The sequence below is a fragment of the Zingiber officinale genome, chromosome 7A (genome assembly GCF_018446385.1).
Source record: "Zingiber officinale cultivar Zhangliang chromosome 7A, Zo_v1.1, whole genome shotgun sequence".
Lineage (NCBI taxonomy): Eukaryota > Viridiplantae > Streptophyta > Magnoliopsida > Zingiberales > Zingiberaceae > Zingiber > Zingiber officinale.
In genome coordinates, this window is record NC_055998.1 from 129,704,098 (window position 1) to 129,728,636 (window position 24,539).

Here is a 24,539-nt window from a genome sequence, read left to right on the forward strand (position 1 = left end):
GATCGGGTGGGGTGTATCTGTACTTCCTCCTTTTCTTCGTAAACTAAAGAGGGAGGTTTTTCAGTTATAGCATTCACCTTGATCCGTGGTGACTTCCGAGCGGAATTTGCTTCGGCTCGGACCATTTCAACGTAGCATCGCCGAGCTGCCAGTTGATCTCCCCGTACTTCTCCCACTTTGTCTTCGACGGGGAACTTGATCTTCTGGTGGAAGGTAGAGACGGCCGCTCGGAACTCACTGAGCGCCGGTCGTCCCAGAATGACGTTGTATGATGAGGGAGAGTCGACCACCACGAAGTTTGCTGAACGCGTCCTTCTGAGCGGCTCTTCTCCCAATGAAATAGCCATCGGATTTGTCCGACCGGAAGTACTTCATTGCCGGTAAATCCGTAGAGGGGGGTTGTCATGGGCAGCAGCTCAGCACGGTCAATTTGTAGTTGATCGAACGCCTTTTTGAATATTATGTTGACCGAGCTTCCTGTGTCAACAAAAATGCGGTGAATATTGTAGTTGGCTATTACCGCTTTGATGAGCAGAGCGTCGTCGTGGGGTACTTCAACTCCTTCCAAGTCCCCAGGTCCAAAACTGATTTCGGGTCCACTCGCCCGCTCTCGGCTACAACCGACTGCATGGATCTGGAGCTGCCGGATGCCCGCCTTTCTTGCTCGGTTGGAGTCCCCTCCGGTCGGCCCGCCAGCGATAATGTTGATCTCGCCTCGAGAAGTATTACTTCTATTTTCTTCCTCTCGAGCGGATGGTCGAGACCTTTCTCTTGACGCTCGGTGATTCTCCTGACTTGGAGAGCGATGCCGATCGGGAGTTTATTGCTGTCGCCTATAAGCTCGCGCCCGGTCGGCTTCATGAGTTACCTGTCGTCGGTCGACTGAGGGAGACCGTCGACCGCCATTCCGAGGAACGGGATGAGCCACAAAGGGAAGACTGCAACAATCCCTTGTGTTGTGCGTGTCCGTCCGGTGGAAAGAGCAGAACATCGGGGTCCATTTCTTCTTTGGCTTGGGTCGGGCGGCAGCTACTTCTTACACGTGAGACCTGGTATGGGGGGAGCGGATTGCTTCGGCCCTCGGTCCTCTGGGCGGCTGATGAGCGGTGTGCTGTTTCCGCTCGGCAGGAGGAGCCCGCTCGGTTGGAGTTTCTTTTTTCCTGGCCGCTTGCGCTTCCTCCACGTTGATGTATTCGTTGGCCCGGTGTAGCATATGGTCATAGTCTCGAGGAGGCTTCCGAACGAGCGAGCGGAAGAAGTCCCCGTCCACGAGGCCTTGTGTAAAGGCATTCATCATAGTTTCTGAAGTGGCCGTTGGAATGTCCATCGCCACTTTGTTGAACCGCTGGATGTAAGCTCGGAGTGATTCACGGGCTTCTTGCTTGATGGCGAACAGGCTCACGCTCGTTTTCTGGTAGCGCCGACTGCTCGCAAAATGGTGGAGGAAGGCCGTTCGGAAGTCCTTGAAGCTTGTAATGGATCCGTCTGGCAGCCTCCGAAACCACCGTTGAGCCGATCCCGAGAGAGTAGTAAGAAAAACTCGGCATTTTACTCCATCTGTGTATTGATGGAGCGTAGCTGTGTTATCAAACTTACCCAGATGATCATCCGGGTCGGTTGTCCCATTATACTCGTCGATCGTCGGAGGCACGTAGTGCTTCGGCAAGGGGTCTCTTAGAATGGCCTCCGAAAATTGGCGGTTAATTCGCTCGGGCGATGCATCCGCTCGGGGGGCTTTTCCTTTTCTGTCATCCTGTCTAGGCCTTTCATCAGAAGAAGATCCCCGATCTCTGTTAGTTGCTGCGGCTTCGGGGGTACGGAATAGGGCCCGATGAAATGCAACGGTGGCCGGCGGTGCTTCCACTCGACCACCAGACGCTGACGTTGCTTGCTGCTCCGGCCGCTCGGCCGTGGCTCTCTGTTTTTGCTCCACAAGCTTGGCGGCCCTTATCTCGATCAGAGCGTCGAGTTCCTCCGTCGAAAGCGTCACCGTGTGTTGTCGTCCAACCTCGTCCATTGTTTCCGTTCGGATGCAGGAGCGTTCCCACAGACGGCGCCAAATTGATCATGTCCGAATGTTGAATCAATGGACGCTAGGCCCGGGGCGCTCTTCGACTGCTGTCGTGGATCTTCGACTGGTGGCACGAAGCTCCGGCGAACCTGCACAGAAGTCGGGCCGGGAAGGGGTTCCCGGCGGCAACCCTCCGACGCTCAAGTCAGGCGAAGCTCAAGAAAGAAACAGTGGCTTCAAAACTCGTAGAATGCGTCCCTCCGGCGAAGAATGAGGGCCTTTATATAGGGCAGCGAAGAAGTGAGTGTACACCTACCGAGGTGTACACGTGTCCATGGCCCATAATCCAGTAAGGACTTGTCAGTGAGCTTTCCTAACCCATACTGCTACAGTCTCAGCATGTCCTCGATGGGACAGCGGAATCCCCTGTCACAAGATTTGGAACATGGCCCACACGTGAAACATACCTTCTGTCAGAAAAAGACGTTCCTTGTCCTTTTCCCCTTTGTTCCAGATCTGGCTTCCGGGCGGACAGCTCCCTCAACATCCTTCCGGACATATGCGGTGGTTTACTTGGGGAGATCTTCCATCACGTGCTTTGTGGAGACTATTAGCAGTGTTACCTTATGGCTTTGGCCGAGCGTGAAGTCCGCTCGGCCCCGCGACCTTTTCCACTGAGCGTCGGAACCCTGATTTCGACAGAGCGCCTTTAACCATCAGCCGAATATCGTCCGGTCGGCCAGCCGATCGGACCCATCCCTCTCCGGACGTTCGATTCCACCGGCCGGTCGACCGGCCGTCCGGTCGGACCCGGCCCTCTCCGGATGGACAACTGCCACTGTAACTTCCACGTGGCGTTGACTCCACAGGGTGGGGTCCCTTATTCTTACTACCGGATCAGAAATTATAAGAAGTCCAACGATATATTTCATTACTTATTTCAACTTCTCCTCATGTGTTCAAATATTATCGAAATAATTAATTAAACTCTAAATATTATGAGCTTGATATGATTTGTATAACAGACTCATATTATACATACATGTATACAAAATAGAAAGACATGAAAAGAATGAGAAGAGAGGTTATGTGCCCCGGAGAGAGAAAAATTGAATGAAAAAAAATTAGATTTATCCGGAGTAAAAATGAAGGAAAAAGAATTAGATTTATCAGAGGTAGAATAGAAAAAAAAACACGTAATTAAGTATGCTTTCGATAAATACTAAAATTGTAGGTGTGTTTTTGTCCATTTGAAAATCTACAGGACTCATTTGACATGCACGTGTTCAATAATTGACATCGATGTGAGCGGAAACAAGGCAACGGTCGATCGAGTAAAACCGCGGCCGGCCGGAACTTGATGGTCAGGTGTCGAACTCGAACCAGTCGCCATCGGAGTGCGAACCGAACGTCTCCATTTCCGTGTCGCAATTGCCAAGGTCGCATTCAATGGCCCCCACACGTCCTACGTCACGTTTTTTTAATTAGTCTGTGATCCAGCTCAATCAGGCCACCCACCTTCCACACTCTTACCGTTGCTCGAGGGACACATGTCGGTGCCTGCGCTCACTTGCACCGTCTCCCCTGTCTGCGACGCCCCTTCCTTTTCCCTCTTCCCTTGCCTTTCCTGCCCTCTCCCTTCTGTGTTCTCTCCACTTCCACCACTTACCTTTCCCCGCAAGGCTTTCCCTTTCTCCGAGCTTCTTCTTCTGTTCTCTCACCTTCCGATGAAGCTATGCTCGTCGAGTAGCCGCCCATAATGGCGATCCGGAGACTGCTCGCTTTGCTGCCGGTGGTCGTGCTTCTGGTGGCCGCGGGGAGGGGCAGAGGCGGCGAGGCGGTGATGTTCAACTTCCGATCGCTTACATTGGGGAGCCTCAAGCTGATCGGCGACGCGCACCTGAAGAACAACAGCATCCGCCTATCGCGCGAACTCCCCGTCCCCAACTCCAGCACCGGCCGCGCCCTCTACGCGGAGCCCGTCCGCGTCCGCCACCCCGTCACTCGACTCGCCCTCCCGTTCTCAACGTTTTTCTCTTTCTCCGTCGCGGATCTCAACCCGTCCTCTGACGGCGGTGGCCTGGCCTTTCTCCTCGCTCCCGACGACGACTCCCTCGGCGACGCCGGCGGGTTCCTTGGCCTCTTCAACGCCAGTGACGGAGGCAAGGCCTCCGTCGTCGCCGTCGAGTTCGATACCCACATGGACGTTGAGTTCGAGGACATAAATGCGAACCACGTCGGTGTTGACCTCGGAAGCTTAGTGTCGTCGCGGGCCGCCGACCTGGACTCGGCCGCGATTGATCTCAAGGGTGGAGACCTCGTCAACACGTGGATCGAGTACCATGGCGCTGCTGCGGAAGGGCTGCTCGAGGTATTCGTCTCCTACTCCACTCTTCGCCCCGCCTTTCCCGTACTCTCCTTCGAGGTGGATCTCGGCAAGTATTTGAACGAATTTGCTTACGTCGGCTTCTCTGGATCCACTCAAGGGAGCACAGAGATCCACAGTGTCGAGTGGTGGAGCTTCTCCTCGCCTTCGATTTATGCTGCCCCGCCGCCTTCAACACCGGCCTCTCTTCCGCCGCCGCCCGCGATTCCCATCTTTCCCTTCTCAGTTCCTCCGCCGCCGTTCTCCCTCTCTGCTTCTGCCCCTGTGCCGACTGATGCCGAAGGACCAATCATTGGCACAGTGAGGTCATCGTCAGGTTCGCCGTGCCAGAGCAACGGGTTGTGTCGTCAGGGCCCCGCTGCTATCGCTGGGGTGGCTACGGCCGGCGCGTTCGTCTTCGCAGCGGCTGTCGTCGGCGTTGGATTCTGGGTATTCACCCGGAGGTCCAAGTCTCCTAAGAAATGGGAGAGCTTGGCTGCGACTTCCGAGATTGTGAACAATCCGAGGAATTTCTGCTACAGAATGCTCCTCATAGCAACCCGGAACTTCGATCCAGATCGCATCATTGGCCATGGTGCCTTTGGTACCGTCTACAAAGGGATAATCCCTGAGACGGGAGAAATGGTCGCCGTTAAAAGATGCATCCAAAATGGCAGCCACACTAGCGACCAGCAGGCGCGAGCAGAATTCCTCTCAGAGCTTTCCATCATCGCTGGCCTCCGGCACCGGAATTTGGTCCGTCTACAAGGTTGGTGCCACGAGATGGGTGAAATCCTCCTGGTCTACGACTACATGATCCATGGGAGTCTCGACAAGGCTCTGTTCGATCCAAAGGCGGCGCCTTTAGGATGGCGACATCGCAGAAAGATACTAATCGGAGTAGCATCCGCGCTCGCCTACCTCCATCGCGAGTTCGATCGCCAAGTGATCCACCGCGACGTCAAATCGAGCAATGTGATGCTCGACGAGGGCTACCACGCTCGGCTCGGCGACTTCGGCCTTGCTCGCCAAGTCGAGCACGACAAGTCGCCGGACGCCACCGTAACAGCCGGAACGATGGGTTACCTCGCACCGGAGTACCTCCTCACAGGCCGCGCAACCGAGAAGACCGATGTCTTCAGCTTCGGTGCGGTTGCCCTCGAAGTGGCGTGCGGCCGTCGTCCCATCGACAGTGACAACGATAACCACCGCATCATAGGCGGCGCCGGAAGCAGCACCAGGAGGTGCAGCAACTTGGTTGAATGGGTGTGGGGTTTGCACGGCGACGGGAGGATACTGGAAGCGGTCGATCCCCGATTGGAAGGTGAATTCGACGAGGGAGAGATGAGGAGAATGCTACTGGTCGGTTTAGCCTGCTCGAACCCGGACTCCTTGATGAGGCCAGCGATGAGGAATGCCGTGCAAATGCTCAACGGGGAGGCCGACCCACCCTTTGTTCCGGCGTCGAAGCCGTCGATGAGCTTCAGCACCAATCAACAGCTATTGCTAAGCCTCCAGGACAGCGTCTCCGACTACAATGCAATGGGGCTGAACCTATCAATGTCTTCATCTTCTTCTTCCTCGTTGAGGAGCACACTGAGAGGATGTGGTGGAGGCGCCGGCGAAGGGCCTTAGATCCTGATGACGGTACTAAATTTCAACATAATTCATCAAATTCAATATATATTTTACATGCAATAAGACATTTGTTCTGAATTAATTGTTTAATTTCTTTCTCATATCTTTCGAACCATTAATTCCCTATTCAATTTAATGCATTTATAACACACAGTTTAGGCATCTCTATCACAATTGTGATTATAGAATGAGCTTAGGCCAGTGTAAGAGGTAAGAGAGCTATCATGTGTTCTTGTGGGGACGAGGACAGGGTGTTTGGGACGAGGACAGGGTGTCTGCGTGGTGGAATTGCCTCTGGTTTATTAGTCAGTCAGTCAGTCCTTTATTCTTGAGCCAAAATAGTCCCCTTTCTCTTCTTTTCTCTGAAAGAATGGATTGTATATCCTTTTCTCACTTTGTTTATCTATTATAAAATAATAAATTTATAATAGGATAAGGATCAATTTTTTACGTACATAGAGAAAAAAACTACTCCCGTCTCTTAGTCAATTTGTTGTAGCCTAATGCACTTGTACATGACAAGCATCCTTTTGTTTCTCCTTCTCGTGGCTCATATGAACCCTCAATTCTTTTGTCATTTTAGTTTTTATTTATTTGGATTATTCAATCTAGTTGTATATGTATACGAGTTTTGTAATTTACAACAAGCAATGAAGTTCAAGTTCATTGGTTACTTGTGCCCGACTGATCCCATGGACCACAATCCCTAGGCTTACATGAGTCTTAAGAAGTCATGGGTGTAGACGGTGTGAGTCCTATATTCACTTATTCAGTCTAGTCATATAATTTACATTTTGGATATTTGGATGTTGACACAAAGACGTCTTCCTACGAGAGACATGTAAGACTATTTGTAGAATCAACACTATACTTTTTGTTGACCGGAGTTAACAATATAGAAGCATTTATTTTTTAGATGTTCATTTATTATGGAGGTATTGACTAGGATTAGAGATTGACTATACATATATGATTATACATAAGAGATACTATGAGTCTCCATGCATTTCTATGGAGGTGGACATCTAATTTTGTCTTTTTACTATACATGAGAGATACTATGAGTCTCCATGCATTTCTATAGAGGTAGACATCTAGTTTTGTCTTTTTGATACATTTTGTAGGAAGGACTAGAAATAGTTTTTTTTTTTTTTTTTTTGCAAGGGACAGTTGAACACACAAAAACAATCTATAGGAGTATAGAGATCCATGTATAGGAGTGGATTATGATCTAACACTTTGACAATATTTATTATGCCCCCATTGGATTAGCTGACTAGCTTTTAATATTCAATTATTGTACTCTTGGCCTTTTAATATATATATTACATATCAGAAATACATGAGGGGATCAGATCCAGCATAGCATTCTGCAGGTCTAGTTGTGTAACTTGTCTCTTTTGACACTTTATTGTGTGTTTCTCAAGAGTTATATTTTTAATATTAAAAATTAATTTAATTAAAGGTTAGATTTGAATTATAATTTTTTATTTTAGCTCAAATACTAATATTGTTTGAAAAAACCGTATATTTCGGTGCAATCAGGCTTTTTTATTACAAAGGGACCAAGAAGTTCAAATGATGTTGGCAATCGAAAATTCATGCCCTTGGACATGGTTCTACGGCAAGGTATTTTAGCAGAGTAACTTTTTTTTTAATGGGATAAAAAATTTATTCCTTGGTAGTTAGTCGAGGAGCCATTTATGCTTTTAAATTTATCTGATGAGCCAAGCAATCCAAGGAAGGTCACCCATCGTCAAGATTATAAATATTTTTTTAAAATTCATCAAATATTCTTTTCATATATATATTTTTTAAACAGAGCATTCTTATATAAAATAAAAGAAGCTCTTTTGTTTTATCATTAAAAATAATTTAATGATTTTGTAGACCGACCAATCAGTAGGTACATAATCTGATACGTTGGTAAAAGGCACCTATCAAGTATAAGTTAAAATGGGATCAGTAGTTGACGTAGAGATCAAAATTAAGATGATTCAGTCAGAGAACTAACGGATCCATTAAAGGTGGTCGAGCGGAAGTTGACGTCAATTATCAATTGGACCTTAAGTGTTTGATCGGCCAGGTAGTTTATATGAGCGGATTACTTATTCGACCAATGTTACGACGGAAAGAACATCATATGTTCATAAATGACCTAGTGAATGTTATGCCGATCGAAGTCATCTGTCCGGTCGGGCAAGAAGCAATATATAAAATCGAGGTACTACAAAATAGAGCAGTTGAGATTGACCAGGAGAGGAATTCCGGTCGAACGACTCCCCCGCTTGGTTAAACAGCGGGATCCCTTCCATATCTCATAGTATTCCTCTGGAAGATAATGCTGCTGACAATAGGGCATGGTTAATAGGTAAATCGTACGACGGAAGCTTCCACTATCATATTAGGGATTTGCATATCTTGTTAAGGAATGGTGTACACTTTCCTGATAGGTCTTTTCATAGGACAGTTGGGAAAACTTGTTCGCATCTTGAGAAACATGCACGTCACCTACTGTAGTATTATTATAAAAGGGGGTCCATACATCGGAGGATATATGTGATATTTGTTATTTGTGCTTGTGCTCTCAGCGCTACTGGATTACTCCGTCATCTTTCTACTATGTCGGTGACTGACTTGAGCGTCGGAGGGCCAACACCGGGGACCTCTTCCTTGGACTAGTATTGACGTTTCTTATGTTGCAGATTGAAGCAGAGTCTTTGCGCGGTCAACCGAGGAATCACATCCCCAACTAGTCTTTTTCACCGTTTTCGGACATAATCATATTGACGTCGTTTGTGGAAACATAACCTGTGTCTGAGACGTGGAGATGGAGGAAGTTGGATGACTCACGATAGTGACACTGACAATGGAGGAATTAGACATGCTTATACAAGCCCGAACAACCAAGATTATGGAGCAGCAGTAGCAGGCGATGATCGAGTGTCAAGTAAAGGAACCCGCAGTGTCAGCAGCGAGACAACAGACTAGATACAGAGACCGCTTGGAAAATATATCCGTTCAGAGGCAGAACAAAAAGTCGATCAACACATACGAGGATGTGTTGAATGCGTCGATCCCCTTTCACCGACCGTTGTTCCATACCCCTTCGGAGGAACAAGGCCGGGCAGATAAAGAGCAAAGATCTTCATTGGGTGACGCACCTATCCGGGACGAACGGAAGGGAAAGGCACCAAAGGTCGATGATGCCCCAAAACATATCAACAGGCAATTCTCGCAAGGGATCCTAGACGACCTACTACCATGCCATTACACTCCATTGATGATCGGAGAGTACAATGGGACGACCAACCCGGAGGACCATCTGACCAGATTTGATAACACGGCCACGCTCCATCAGTATACCGATGGGGTGAAGTGTCAGGTCTTTCTCACCACTTTCTCTGGATCAGCACAGAGGTGGTTTAGGTGCTTGTCGATCGGATTAATTCACAACTTCAAGGACTTTCAGGCGGTGTTTCTATATCACTTCGCTAGCAGTCGCCGTTACCGGAAAATGAACGTTAACTTGTTCGCTCTGAAGTAATGGCCCAAGGAGGCACTGAGAGCCTATATCAAGAGGTTCTATTGGTCCCTTGTGGCCGGCTAGAGGGGGGTGAATAAAGACGAACATCTTTCTCGACTTATAGCTTTATTAACATAAACACTTGTACAAAAAAATAAGTAGCAAGCAAATTAACAAGAGAAAGAGACGCATAGATTTTACTTGGTTTTGCAATCAGAAGATTGCTAATCCAAGACGTTTGAAACCCCACTAAAGTTTCCTTCGGACAGAGAAGTCTCTTACAGCAGTTAAAGTACTCAATTATAAAGCTAAACTAAAAGTAGAACGTTTACAAGTGTTGTGTTTTGCTACTAGGATCAAGGCTATATTTATAGTCTTGATCGGGGCGTCTGAAAAAGTTCCAAGCGCCTGGACATGATAAAATTTTATCCACGTCACAACGGATCTGGATGAAATATCTGGTCCTGGCGCCTGGAAGGGTTTCGGGCATGTAGCCAGGGCACCCCTGCTGGACTAAGCCAATCTGGGCACCCGGACTCTAGTTAACTTGAAGTTGACTTTCCGTCCGGATCTTCCGCTCTGGTTCCGCTCGTTTAGATGATTTCAGCCATTCAGAATAGGCTCACCAAACCTATTTTCCGGCCTTCTCGAACAACCTTCCACTCCGACTTCTCGTCCCTCGGAAACGCCACGCGCCTCCTTCTCGTCCGCTAACGTACTCTTCCGCAGCACCTCGTCCCTCGAACGCATCGAGACCGTCAACTCTCTCCTGTGTCGTCCTTTTCGCTAGCTACGTCTTTTGCTCGACCTCCTATGCTCCTAAGTTCTTGCACACTCAGACACAGGACATTAAAATATAACAAGACCTAACTTCACTTGATTGTTCACATCAAAACTACTACAGGATACTTATAATCTCTCTTTTTGATGTGAGCAACTCCAAGTTAAGTTAGGATAAATAAAAATCAATTAACAACAAAAAAAATTACAAGTACATAATTTTTTAGAAATGTATCCTCCTCTAGACTAAATCTCTCACTTTGATCATATTAAAAATGAGGTATGTTATGAAAATAACTTGAAATAAAATTAAAACTGAGTCTAAGGGGCAAAATTAATGTGATTATTATTTTAAAAAAATATATTAAGTTTAAAGTTTAAAAATTTGGATTTTTATAATTTATAAACTATTTTTGAAAAAAAAATAAATTAAAAAAAAAATTAATCATAGAAATTTTTTTAAAATTTTTATAACAGTAAAACAGATATAACCAAGGTTATAAATTTTTTTTACTAAATTATCAAATTAATTTAAACAGAAATAAAATATTTACACAAGGATGTATTTAAAAAAAATATCTTAAAAATAATTTTTAAGCTTCAAAAATCTTTAAAATTTTTTTTAATATATATTATAACAAGTAGCTTTGCATAGATTTTTTTAAAAAAATAAATTTTCAAGAATTTTTTATATTAAAAGTTTGTATTTAGATAAATAATTTATAGAAAATTCGCTAATGGTAAAAAAATTTTGAAAATATTTTCTTAGATAGAGAACATGATAAAATTTTCACATAAAAATAAAGTTTATATGAATAACCCTACGAAATCATTTTAAATTAAAAAAAAAATGTGACAGTTTAGTCCTTTATAGATCCTAAAATTTGAAGTATAAAAATTTGTGCAGAAATTTTTGTATTTATTCTTTTAAAATTTCATTTTTTATTTTTATTTTATCGAAGTCTTCTAATCGACAAGATGTAGCTAAGGTTAGTTTTAGTTCCTCATTTTCTTCTTTAAGTTTTCTATTTTCAACTTCTAATTTATAAAAAAATTTTGACAACATTTTTATAAAGTTCAGGAGGTAGAGATCGTACCTAATTTACTTTGTTGATTTCTAATACTCCCCTACAGAGATGCTTTCTTCTGACGTTGTTCCCCCTTCATCGATGCTTTCGATGCTCATTTCGAAAGAACTTGTTTCGTCTTCTTCTTCTTGGTGACTTGCCATTAGCGCAAGTATGACATAGACTTGGATTTATGATTCTGATGAAGTTTCATCCCATGTCGCATTTATGTTCTTGTGCCTTTTCTGGGTTAGTCTTTTATCCTTGCTCTTGTTCTTATCCTTGTCATTGCTCTTTAATTTTGGACAGTTGTCTTTCACGTACCCTTCTTCATTTCAGCGGTAGTATATTACCTTTCTTTTTCTTCTTTTACCCTGCACTTGACTAAAGTTATTAGTTTTAAATAACTTTTTTTAACTTTCTTATCATGAATGCTGCTTCGTCATTGCCAAGGGACGTTTCAGACTTTGGTTCGTTGATTTTTGCCTTTAAAGTAATGTTTTGCTTAGGGTCCTTCTTCAGATTTGCACATCTAGTTTCATACACTTCAAGTATAGAAAATAATTCTTCTAATGTACTTACTTCTAAATCCTTAGAGATGTAATATGCATCTAGGATGAGTTCTAGGAATACGTTAAGCGCGTACCTTAGTGAATCTTGATCGGTTACATTTTCTTCGAGATTCGTGAGTCCGGTGATGAGTTCCTTGATCCTTGAGTGGAGGTGTGTGATGGTTTCACCTTCTTCTAACCGGAGGTTACTAATATGGTTCTAGAGCAGGTCTCGTCTCGCGAGTTTTGCTTCCAAGGTCCCTTCGTGTAGTTCCAGGAATTTCTCCCAGAACTCCTTGGCTAACTCATAGGTTTTGATCTGGTTGACTTCTTGTGGCGGTAAAATACTCAGCATATGGAACTATGCCTTGCTGTTTGCCATGAAGTCAGCTTACTCCTTCTTCATCCACTGATATTCTTCTTTGTCCTTCGGTACTGCAAAATCATATTTCATAATAATCAATAATTCAAAATCTATTTTAAAAAATACCTCAATATTCTTTTTGCAGTTCGCGAATTCCCCTTCGAATAGATACTCGGTCTGACCATCTCTTGAGCTTCGGTCAGCGGTTAGTCCCCTTGAAGTAGTTGGACTCTGATACCACTTGTTGGTCCCTTGTGGCCGGTTAGAGGGGAGTAAATAGCCTAAAATAAAAAGATGGAACATCTTTCTCGACTTATAGCTTTATTAACATAAATATTTGTATAAAAATAAAAGTAGCAAGCAAATTAATAAGAGAAAGCGGCACAGAAATTTTACTTGGTTTACAATTAGAAGATTGATAATTCAAGACGTTTGAAAGCCCACTAAAGTCTCCTTCGGGTGAAGAAACCTCTTACATCAATGAAAGTACTCAATTATAAAGTTAAACTGAAAGTAGAATGTTTACAAGTGTTGTGTTTAGTTATTAGGATCAAGGTTATATTTATAGCTCTGATCGGGGTGCTTGAAAGGGCTCCAGGTGCTTGGACGTGGATAAAATTTTATTCACATCGCAACAGATCGCGTCGCAACGGATCTGGATGAAATCTCTGGTTCGAGCTCCTGGAAGGGTTTCGGGCTCTCGAACCTCTTTCGCATAGGGGCGTCTCGCCAAGGCTCCCCTGCTGGACCAAGTAGGTCCGGGCGCTCGGAGTAGCTCCGGGCACTCAGAGTAGCTCCGAGCGCCCGAACTCCAATCAACCTGAAGTTGACTTTTCATCCGGGTCTTCTGCTCCAGCTCCACTCGCCTGGGTGATTTCATCCATCCTGAAAAGGGCTCACCTGAACCCATTTTCTGGCCTTTGTGAGCAACCACTACAAGAAAAACCCTCATAGACATCGGTGGAACAACAACAGTTTTAAGCAAAAATCGATGTCTTTGAGTATTTTACACCGATTTTTTCAAAAATTGGTGTCTATAAGCGTAAATTTTCGCTCATAGACATTAAGCCGATGTCTATGAGCATCTTTTTTTTCGTTAATAGACACTGATTTTAACACTGATTTTTAAAACCCGGTGTCTATGATAAAATAAAATAATATAATTTTCCCACTAATACTTAGTCGAAATTTGCAACACTTCACCCTTCCCTCTAAACCTAAACCTATATCGCGCCGTCCACCGTATATCGTCGCCTCATCTCCCTCTTCCCCTTCCTAGATCGACGCCCCTTCCTCTCCCGATCAGGATCAACACAGGACGTCCTTGCTTCTCCATCCAACCACACCGCATCTCCTCCAACTCCTCCCTTTGAGTGAGAAGAGGTTGCCTGTGTGGCTTGGAGTCGTCGTCGGGTCGCTAGAAGTCGCCCTCCTCCACTCTTTCTCGATCTCATATCTGGTAACCTCGATTCCTCATCTCCTTCTTCTGATTTGATCCCTCCTCTCATCACCCTCCTCCCTCTCCCTCCTCCGTTTCGCTCGCCTCTGCTACTTCTCCTCCTCCTTATCGAGCCTCCTCTTGTTTTTTCTTTGAGATCCTCGCCTCCTCCACCCCTTCCTCCATCGAGCCTCCGCTTGTTTTCTCATCACCCTCCTCCCTCTCCCTTCTCCCTTCTCCACTCCTCGTCAATCTTGCATCTGTCACTCGTAGTTACGGATCTGTGGCTGTTCATCCCCTGCTGGCCATGCCCACCACAAGCGCCCTGGGGACCAGCCCTTTGGAGGTTCGGCTCAACAAGGTGATTTTCTCGCTGTCATTGAACCCTGGGCTTGTTTCTTCCATGTGCTTTCCTGTCTTTGTTTATTTTTAGTTGAGGTTCTTAAAGATTGTGTGGCTTAGGTAATTGAGTCGCTCGTGGATCAAATTGATCTATCGGAAGAAGAGGTAGAAGTGTGCCTCAAGCTTCTACTCAATGAAGCCAACGAGGCTTTAATTAGCGCCTTCTCCAAGAGAGGAAATGTGGACAATAGTGTTAAATGCAATTGCGCAGATCTTTTCCAGAGACTGTTTAGGTAAGACCTGTTAGTTGCAAGTCTCTTTCACAATTTCTTACTTGCTGAGCGAATTATGAGAGCTGCTAACTGCTCTCCTGTTTCATATCCATTGTTTACCTGAGACTCTTCACTAATATTTTTACTTTGTTTAAATTAGCCAAGCCCATTCTTTACAAAGCAACTGACAGCTTTTGAGGTGTGGCTAGCCCATGGCTCCGAACATAAGAAACCACCAGAACAACTACCAGTAGTTCTTCAGGTAGACACTTAAGACAGTGGTAAATTTCCAACTCCTTAATTTTCTTCCTTTTATAGTAAAGTATAGTATTTTCTTAAGTACCATTGATTTTCCTAATTTAGGAAATTGTTCCTTAGTGAAGTAGACCGTCAAATATAGTAATAATTGGCTACATCCATGGTGTCTTCACACTTGGACCATCTTCATAGAATTGATATTCTACACAACCACTAATGCCTATTTGGACAAGGCCTTCTACCAACCACTCCTCTTGCTAAAGGATTGTGATCTTGTTATGACGTGCATTGGACTATGATACTTAGAATCTTTAGTCTTTATCTACCCAATTCATACTTGTGTCTTTGATCCCAACACTTCGAGTGGAATTTCAAAGATCTCTATTGATCATGTATAAAAACAATTGGAAACATTTATGTCACACTTGGATACACATCTGTGTCATATAAGTTTGAGTAAGATGCGTGTCGAATCATGGAGTTGGAACTAGATCACATCTATGCTAGTTTGGCATTGTGCCAGATTGTTAATTCTAGTTGTGTTGTTCTCTAGTGATCGGGAGGGGGATTATGGGGTGTAAGATGAAGTGGAAGGATATAGATAAGAGGTGGAGAATGACCTACATGGTACCATGTTTTTTGTTTGTTTGAGAAGACTACTTATTGACCCTTGTCCACATGAGCTTAGTAGCTCATGCATAGGACCCTTCTTGTTGGGACAGCCATTGACAAATGCCATGTGACATGATTTTGATTGTGTTGATGCTCTTTGCTGGCATTCCCTTATTTTGTCAGTGTTAGGTACACACATAACTATTCATCTCTATTCCATACTGATTGAAAAGTATACTCCTACATACTTTACCTGATGTAATTACAACCATCATCCATGCTAATCTACTTTTGTCCTTTATCTTTTGCTAGACTACTGACCTTGATCTAGGTGTTCCTTCATCTTTTTGCTAGCTTCTAGAGAATGACTAATTTATTGTTTACTTTTTTTTTAATGATATCAGTCTTGTCAGGTAGATCTGGTGAAAGATGGTGGTCACACATATTTATTAGGTCTCATGATAGCATGGATGCCTATGCTGAGCAGCGAGCAATGACTACTTTTGTCTTGGCAGTTATAATGGATGGACATCGGCGGAGACAAGAAGCATGTATTCAAGTAAATTTTTTAAATGTGTCCCTGAAGCATTTACAAATTGCTAATCCAAGTGATGGGCAAACTGAACCTTTACTTCTCCATGGCTTTGTTTATGTCTGGGCCGGGAAAGCTCTGGGAAGATTTTCCATAAGTAGAAATCATAGGTTCTCATGCAGATGGAGTAGCAACTATTTTACCTAAATTGCTGGAACCATAGCCCGAGGTAGAATTTATACATCTTTGTAGTCTATGTTTTACTAGGAAAATTCTTGTAGTTCAACATCTGTTTGGCAGGTTAGAGCTTCTACTATTTTTGCTTTGGGGACTCTTATTGATGTTGCATCTGTCACATTTGATGATGGACATAGAGTCGATGAGGACTTTGAGGATAATGAAAAGTTAAAGTCTGAGTTGAATATCATTAAATATCTTGTCGTTGTCCCCCCACGTTGTGTCAAGGGACCTGGAGACCTACCCCTTTCCTTGCATCTATACTCAGGTATTTGATCTATGACTGAGTTTGGGGCGGTTCTACCTGAACTTCTATTGAATCCAAAGGATCAAAATTACAAAACGTAACTTTTTTTTCTTTTCTGTTTATCTTGAACATTAGAAAGCTTTCTGTGTTTTTTTGGAGAATTCATTGTGGTGCTCGATAATGCGCTATTTTCCCTCACTGATTGGTAAACTTGAACTTTTGTTGCCTCTGACTTGAATTTTCTAAGCATGAATTAAGGGGCTACCGGTAAGCTGTTTCTTGGATAGCTACATGTTGGTGCTTGAGGTTGCCTATTTGAGTTGGTGATTACTAGCTGAGAATGGTCCTTTATAGTAATAATGTCCTGAAGGATTTGAATTATTTGAGGGGCAAATTTGAGTTACACCATTGAGGATAGTCAGATTGGCTGATGGCTCCTGTGCTTTTTTTGCTTTATTGCTTATGTACTGTTTGCTGGATTCTTCATCAGATCGAGATAGGCGACGAAGATGAAGAGTCTGAAAGCTCAGATTCAGAAAGTAATGATGATTTGGAATTGTCAAAAGTCACTGAAATGAGACTTCTTCCTTCATATGCTGGAAAGTGTATCCTTGCTATCATGCATGCCTCATATTGTTTTCATTTGTGGCAAGTTCATTGATTGATGCATTTTCATGTATAAAGTAGGCATTGCTGAATCTTTTGTGGTCAACTTTCTATTTAATGCTATTATTAGTGTGTTTGTCAAAGTAGGAAAGAATTTGATGTAGTTGGCATTGCTTCATCATGGATTTTAGTTATGGCATAATAATACAATTATGAATGCCATCTTATCTTATTGTTCTGATTATCCTGCAAGTTCATTGCATCGATCTTTAACTCATTGATTGCATATTCTGGGACTGTGTTTGTCTTCTGATCAAGTCCCATCTTTCACTAAGAGAAAAATCTCTATGCTTTTTATATGGTTGTTAAGTTCAGATCATCCTTGCATGTTGCTTTTTTTTATTTTCTTGATACTGAAAAAACCTTAGAATTTGGGTTTGGTCAATTGTTTCTTTCATATTCTGTATCTTGGTAATATAAAAATATTACATACTGGATAATCATATGTTGTACAATGTTGATCTACAATGCTAGTAGCAGTTATGTTTGTGAATCATGCTATTAGTGTGTAGAGTGTACCAAGCAGTGATTTAGCTCTCTTCCGGTTGATTTGCAACATCATGGTAATTAGTATATTCAATCCTTAAAACATTTTACTGTGCTCAAGACCAAAGGAGGCAGTAAATTTTTGTACTTGTTAATGTTAATTTGAAGAAAATATTAATAGTAAGCCATTTGGAAATTATGAATGGAAAAACATTAGAATAGTTTATATTACATTTTTAGAAAATGAGAATATCATATACAATAAACATTGGTATCATATACAATTAAACATTGGTCCTTGCGTATTCCCTGGATATGTTAATGCCGTAAACAACATTCCATAATTTTCTACTTATATTTCCTTCTAACAACTCAAAAAAACCTTTTAACAGATTCTGTTGATTCAATTGTTCATGTTCCTTGAACAATGCTTGATGTATATTTATTTATCAAGTGATGAAGAACCTTATGACTAGTCTGTTTCACTTTTTTTTTTGTTTCCCAAGCAAAAGGTATGTTATTATTATTATTAAAGTTATAAACCGTGTTCTTTCTGTCTGTTGTTCTTCATCAAGCAGGATGGACTGCAAGCACATTTATGAGATGGAACCAGTAATCCACTACATACGCACAAAGAAACCACATCATCGATGCTCAGTTGCAGGTAAGTGCCCTATCTATTGCAGTTGATCTTTCATTGTTGATCTTTTTGCTCATTACAACTACATCCTATCAGGTTGCCTAAAAATTCTCCAAGTTGGACGGGTTGTATGCGACGCCTTGCTTACAATAGAAATTGATGAAATGCGTTTGGCATCAGCTACAAACATAAAGTCAACAATGGTAGAAGATTTTTACAGAAGTTGACTGAAAATGGCAACACTGCTCCCTGCAACTATAAGCTTGATATAATTTTTCAAGGTGATTTAACCCCTGTCGGTGATTTATCATTAGCCAATGCGATTTAGGCATCATAGTTAATTATCTTTTGATGTTGTAAGAAGAATATTTGTGTAATTTGTGGATACGGACTTGATGTGTACAATATCTATTATCTTTTTATATTATAAGAATAATATTTATGTGTTGGTTATATGGATATTGACTTGGTGTGTTTAGATACACCGATGTATAATAATATTAATTAAATTTTGTACTATTAAAATATTGTATAATATCGATTTTTCACTATTTCGGAAATCGAAATCGGCATCGTTAAACAATATTGATATTACATCGATTTTCCACCGTTGTCAAAACTGGTGTTATTAATATATAATATTACATCGGTTTTACACCGTTGATGAAACGGTGTCGTTAAGTGATACTATACCGGTTAATAACCGATTCGAACACCGGTGTTGTTAAGTGATACTACACCGGTTTTAACCCGATGTCTAAAATGGCAGACCTTTTACATCGCCTTCACGGGAAGCAACCCTGATTCCCATCTTCTCTTGACTGTTGACTATCACGTCCTCTTGACTATTGACTGTCACATCCTCTTGACTTTTGATTTCTTGGCCTTATCGGACCCCTCCTTTACACACCGTATCATAAGCCTCCCCTCCAAGTCTAGTCGAAGGAGGCTTCAGTTCGACTAACTAGACCTTGGCACGCTTGTGACTTAACCTGCACACCGGGGACGGGAGCATAGCCGATTATCCCTGCCGAGGCTAAATCCTCTTTGTACAGCTAGGTGATGCTAGAGATGTTTGAACAGATGGGAGGAAAAATAACATCCATGTTGTTAACAAGTGGTCGCGAGAATCGTGCTTACTTGTGTCTTGCATTGGGGCGAGAGTCTGAAGTGTTGATCGAAAGGTCGTTGGTTACAAGAGCATGCTCACTTATAACTCGTACTGAGACGAGAGTCTGGAATGCCGACCGAGAGGGCGTTGGTCGCGAGAGCATGCTCGCTTATAACTCGCACTGGGACGAGAGTCTGGAACGCCGACTGAGAGGTCGTTGGTCGCGAGAGCATATTCGCTTATAACTTGCATTGGGGCAAAAGTTTGGAACGTGGATCGAGAGATCGTTGATCGCGAGAGCATGCTATCTTATAATTAGCATTGGGGCGAGAGTCTGGAACACCGTCCAAGAGGTCATTGGTCGCGAGAGCATGCTCGCTTATAACTTATACTAGGACGAGAGTCTGGAACGCCGGCCGAGAGGTTATTGGTCGCAAGAGCATGCTCACTTATAACTCTCACTGGGGCAAGAGTCTGGAATGTCGACCGAGAGGTCATTGATCACGAGAGCATGATCGCTTATAACTCGCACTTAGGGGATAGTCTAGAATATTGATCGAGAGATCATTGGTCATGAGAGCATGCTTGCTTATAATTCACACTAGGCCGAGAGTTTGGAACGCCGACCGAGAGGTCGTTGGTCGCGAAAGCATGCTCACTTATAACTCACACTGAGGTGAGAGTCTGGAACGTCGATCAAGAGGTCGTTGTTTGCGAGAGCATGCTCACTTATAACTCGTACTGGGGCGAGAGTCTGGAACGCTAACCGAGAAGTCGTTAATCGCGAGAGCATGCTCGCTTATAACTTGCACTGGGGCAAGAGTCTAGAATGCCGACCGAGAGAATCTGGAACACCGATCGAGAGGTCGTTAGTCGTGAGAACATGCTCACTTATAACTCATACTGGGGTGAGAGTTTGGAATGTCGACCTAGAGGTCATTGGTCGCGAGAGCATGCTCGCTTATAACTCACACTGGGGTGAGAGTCTCGAACGCCAACCGAGAGGTCGTTGGTCGAAAGAGCATGCTCGCTTATAACTCGCACTAAGGCGAGAGTTTGGAATACCGACCGAGAGGTCGTTGGTCGTGAGAGCATGCTCACTTATAACTCACATTAAGGCGAGAGTCTGGACTGTCGACTGAGAGGTCATTGGTTACGAGAGCATGCTTGCTTATAACTCGCACTGGGGCAAGAGTTTGGAATACCGACCGAGAGGTCGTTGGTCATGAGAGCATACTTGCTTATAACTCACACTGAGGCGAGAGTCTGGAATGCCGACCGAGAGGTCATTGGTCGTGAGAGCATGCTCGCTTATAACTCACACTAGGGCGAGAGTCTGAAACGCCTACCGAGAGATTGTTGGTCATGAGAGTATGCTCGCTTATAACTCGTATTGGGACGAGAGTCTAGAATGCCGACCGAGAGGTTGTTGATCGTGAGAGCATGCTCGCTTATAACTCGCACTAAGGTGAGAGTCTGGAATGTCGATCGAGAGGTCGTTGGTCGTGAGAGCATGATCGCTTATAACTCATACTGGGACGAGAGTTTAGAATGCCAATCGAGAGGTCATTGGTTGCAAGAGCATGCTCGTTTATAACTCATATTCGGGCGAGAGTCTTGAACGTCGACCAAGAGGTTGTTGGTCGCGAGATCATGTTCACTTATAACTTACACTGAGGTGAGAGTCTAGAACGCTGACTGAGAGGTCGTTGATCACGAGAGCATGCTTGCTTATAACTCGCACTAAGGTGAGAGTCTGGAATGCCGACCGAGAGGTCGTTGGTCGCAAGAGAATGCTCGCTTATAACTCCAACTAGGACAAGAGTCTGGAATACTGACCGAGAGGTCGTTGGTGAGCAAAGGAAACACGCCCGTGGACTTAACTTCTACAGCCTTTTGGAGCAACCCGTGGTCATGACTCTCACTCTCTACTTAGGTATTGTTCAAATTTGAATCTTACTCTGGTTCCGAAGCTGGGGCGAGGTGTCAAATTCTGATCAACACTTCCCACCGCCTTCTACTCCTGTTCCCAAGATAATTGCATGCAATTGTTGGTTCTCAAGGCATGGTGCCAGTGTCCCCATATCAGCCTCATGATTTCTCTATCTTTTCCATCATAAATACCCTTTCATAGGAAGCTGACATGTGTCTGATTGACTTCCTTTGATACGACGCCCGACGTAAACTTTTTGCACGAGACTCGATAGTACTCCCCTTCTTTTGATCCGACGGCTATATTTCACAGCGCTATTTTGATTGCTCGGCTCACTTCCCTATGCCACTTGGTGGTTTTAGTTTTAAAACCCTAAAGGCATCGAGCGGTTGTTCATTGTTGTTTCTTCTTCTCCAGACTTCTTCCCCTCTGCTTGTTTGCATTAGCCTTCGTGTGTTTCCTTCGTAAATGTTCATTTCCCTTTTCCCTTGCTTCTGTGTGTTTTGATTATGGTCGGAGAGACTTTAGTCCCCTGGTATGCCTTCTTCCACTCCGACTTTGATAGGAGTGATTTTAAGTCGGTGCAATCTAGCCTAAAGCTTTCTGTAGCCAACAACCTTCGCATCCCTGGGCCCGATGATCATCCTTGTTATCCTCCTCCCGATTGTGTGACTTTTTTCAAGGACCAACTTCTTGGTAGTTTGCGTTTCCCCATCCCTTTTTTCTTTTCAGAGTTGAGTCAGTATTTTTGCATCCCTTTGTCTCAGTTTGCTCTCAATGCCTTCCACGGTATGTGCGGGATGGTAATCCTATGTCGTTTGTATGACATTCCCTTGACTCCTCAACTTTGCCATCATTTTTATTCCCTTCAACGATCGGAGCCCGACGTTTTCATGTAGAGTCTCGGCCCGAGTGTAAGTTCTTCATAGGCATGCCTTCTGCTAATAAAGGCTGGAAGTCTCATTTTTTCTATGTGCAACTACCTGAACATGTGACTTGGCCCACTGAGTGCCGCTCAGGTCTATTGGTACTCCAAAGTAGTTTTAATGTGATCAACTAAGTTACGTTAGGCCCTGTTATGTTTAACCCTGTGTCTAAGTGTGCAGGAACTTAGGAGCACAGGACGTCGAGCAAAAGGCATAGCTAGCGATAAGAACGATAAGGGAGAGAGTCAATGAGCTCAGTGCGTCTGAGAGACGAGGTGCTACGGAAGCTTACTCGAGAAGGCCGGAAGTTGGGTACGGGTGAACCCTATTCCGAATGATCGAAATCACCCAAGTGAGCAGAGTCAGAGCAGAAAACTCAAACCGAGGCGAGCAAAATCGAAGAAGGAGGTCTGGACCAAAAGTCAGCAAAAGGCTGACTTCCTGTGGTCGGGGAGCCCGGACCAGTTCGGGGCACTCGGAACCCGATTTTTATCCAGTTCAACGTGACATTTGAACGTTACATTGGGGATAAATTTCTATCCCATTCCAGGCACCTGGAATCCTTCCAGGTGCCCCGAGCAGGGCTCTATAAGCAGCTCTACTCCCGGAAACTGAGAACAACTAAAGAGTTTGAAACAACACTTATACACTTCCTAGTTCTTGTTTAGCTTTGTTTTGTGAGCTTTGAATGCTGTAAGAGGCTTCTCCGCCTGAAGGAGAAACTAGTGCGCTTTAACTTTCTTGGATTAACAACCCCTCCGGTTGTAACCAAGTAAAATCTCGGCGCCTCTTTCTTTTTAGTTTCTTCTTTATTTTTTACTTATGCAAGTGTTCTTTTAATCAATCTGTAAATCCAAGAAAGGTCTTTTTGTTTGTTTAATTTGTGCAGGGGCTATTCAAACCCCTCTCTCTAGCCGGCCGCAAATGGTCCTAACAAGGTCTTCCTCCTTCCTCTGAGTTAAGCGACCATCAACACAAGCCAGATTGCTTTACTACTTCTAGGAAATTAGACAGGGTGTAGTTCCAACTCCCTTCCCTACTACGGGAGAGCGTGTTGTATGCATTCGAACCGAGTCCCATCTGGACGCCCTTGACTGCACCTTTTGGTAAGATCAAACAACTCTTCCCTCATATTTTCATTAACTGAGGTATCTTCTTTTGTCTGCAAAAATTATCATGTTCAGAGCTTTTGCCCTGACTCCTCTATGATGCACAGTGACATTCTGATGAAACGTGAAAAAGAGATTATGTTCGACCAGGAGGTTCCCCAGGCCAGCGCCTTAGCAAGAGCCTCCTCTCAGCAAACGGGAGAACATGAGGTCCTTGAAGATAAATCTCACCCTTCAGTGGAACATCCCGCCACTGCTATTGCTAGTGAGAAGACATCTTCTCCAATCTCTGAGCGCCCCTTGTGCCTTCAACGCAAGAGGCAACGTGTTACTCCCTCCATCCAGTCTTCCCCCAAGAGGCCACCCCTTCTACAGGTGTCTGCCCAAGCAAAGACACCTTTTCGGGTAAGCACTCCAGCCTCCTCGGAGGCCGGAACCTCTTCTCCTGTCCCCGCTTAGGTCAAGGAATAGACACCCTCCCGACCGGGGGGCCAACCCATGACTTCCACGCCTTCTCTACCTCCAGCGTCCTCGGCTCAGCCATCTTTTGTGGCTCCTGTGCCCTTCTCCCGCTCTAAAGACCACTCCAAGGCGGTATGTATTCACTTCCTCTTTTCAATTACAGTCCCTCCAAGTGCTAGGCCCAGCCCCTTCTTCCAGCACTTCCCCTAATTGTGGCCAGGTATAGCTACATGGCGCTCTAGCCGACTCATGGAAGAGCATAGCCAACTAGATTTGGAATGCCCTCAGTTGGACTTATCCAACACATTTTCCCAATAGATGATATCGGTAAGTTTTAGCTACTCCCTCCCCATATCCTCGAAACATTACTGATCCTGTGCTCTTTGCAGACCTATGTCATGGAGATAAGCATCTCTCAGTTTGTGGCTGACCTTCGTTGAGAAAATTAGTCTTTAAGGACTCATATTCAAGAATTGACGTCTCCTACAACAATGAGTCAAATTTTTGATCTGACGACCCCGGAGAGTTTACTACAATCCCACCTACAAACGGTAGAGGACCAAACTCGAACTGCTCGGGATGTGATCCGTGTCGAATCTGACAAGGTGAAGTCACTAGAGGCTACCTTAAAGACCAATGCACCTAAACTTAAGTCTGAGGACCTAAAGCGTGTCTAAATCCTGGCTGAGTTAGAGGTGAAGGACACAGAGGTTGCTAACCTCTTCTCCAAACTATAGGACCTCCAAGAGGCCCACACTTCTGTATAAACGGACTTGGCCACTAAAATGGCTTAATTGTCTGCCAGTGCCGATTGGGAAGCCATCCTTTAGAAATAAGTGGATGCGGCTCAGGCTACCATCAAGTCTATGCAGGCAGAGCTTTCGACGAACAAGGCAAAGGCAGTGACTACTCGCCATGAGTTAACAGGGGCGAGAGCTGATATGCACAAGGTCTAGGAAGAGTTGA

At 44.1% G+C, this 24,539-nt stretch overlaps 1 protein-coding gene across 4 annotated transcripts; it reads left to right on the top strand.

Moving 5' to 3' along the window:
• Nucleotides 1–3,609: 3,609 nt before the first annotated feature.
• On the top strand, nt 3,610–17,987 carry LOC122002537 (L-type lectin-domain containing receptor kinase VIII.1-like). 4 transcript variants are annotated; one of them, XR_006117669.1, is made up of 3 exons: nt 14,191–14,375; nt 14,515–14,616; nt 15,629–17,434. XR_006117669.1 is itself a non-coding variant. In XM_042557739.1 (2 exons), the coding sequence occupies exon 1, from the start codon at nt 3,771–3,773 to the stop codon at nt 6,009–6,011; it is 2,241 nt and encodes a 746-aa protein (XP_042413673.1). In that variant the 5' UTR covers nt 3,610–3,770; the 3' UTR covers nt 6,012–6,023; nt 17,971–17,987. The 4 variants fall into 4 exon arrangements, 3 of the variants coding, with proteins under 3 accessions (XP_042413673.1, XP_042413672.1, XP_042413671.1); XM_042557739.1 differs by lacking the exons at nt 14,191–14,375; nt 14,515–14,616; nt 15,629–17,434 and adding exons at nt 3,610–6,023; nt 17,971–17,987; XM_042557738.1 differs by lacking the exons at nt 14,191–14,375; nt 14,515–14,616 and adding an exon at nt 3,610–6,023 and having other exon boundaries at nt 15,629–15,943.
• The last annotated feature ends 6,552 nt before the right edge of the window (nt 17,988–24,539 follow it).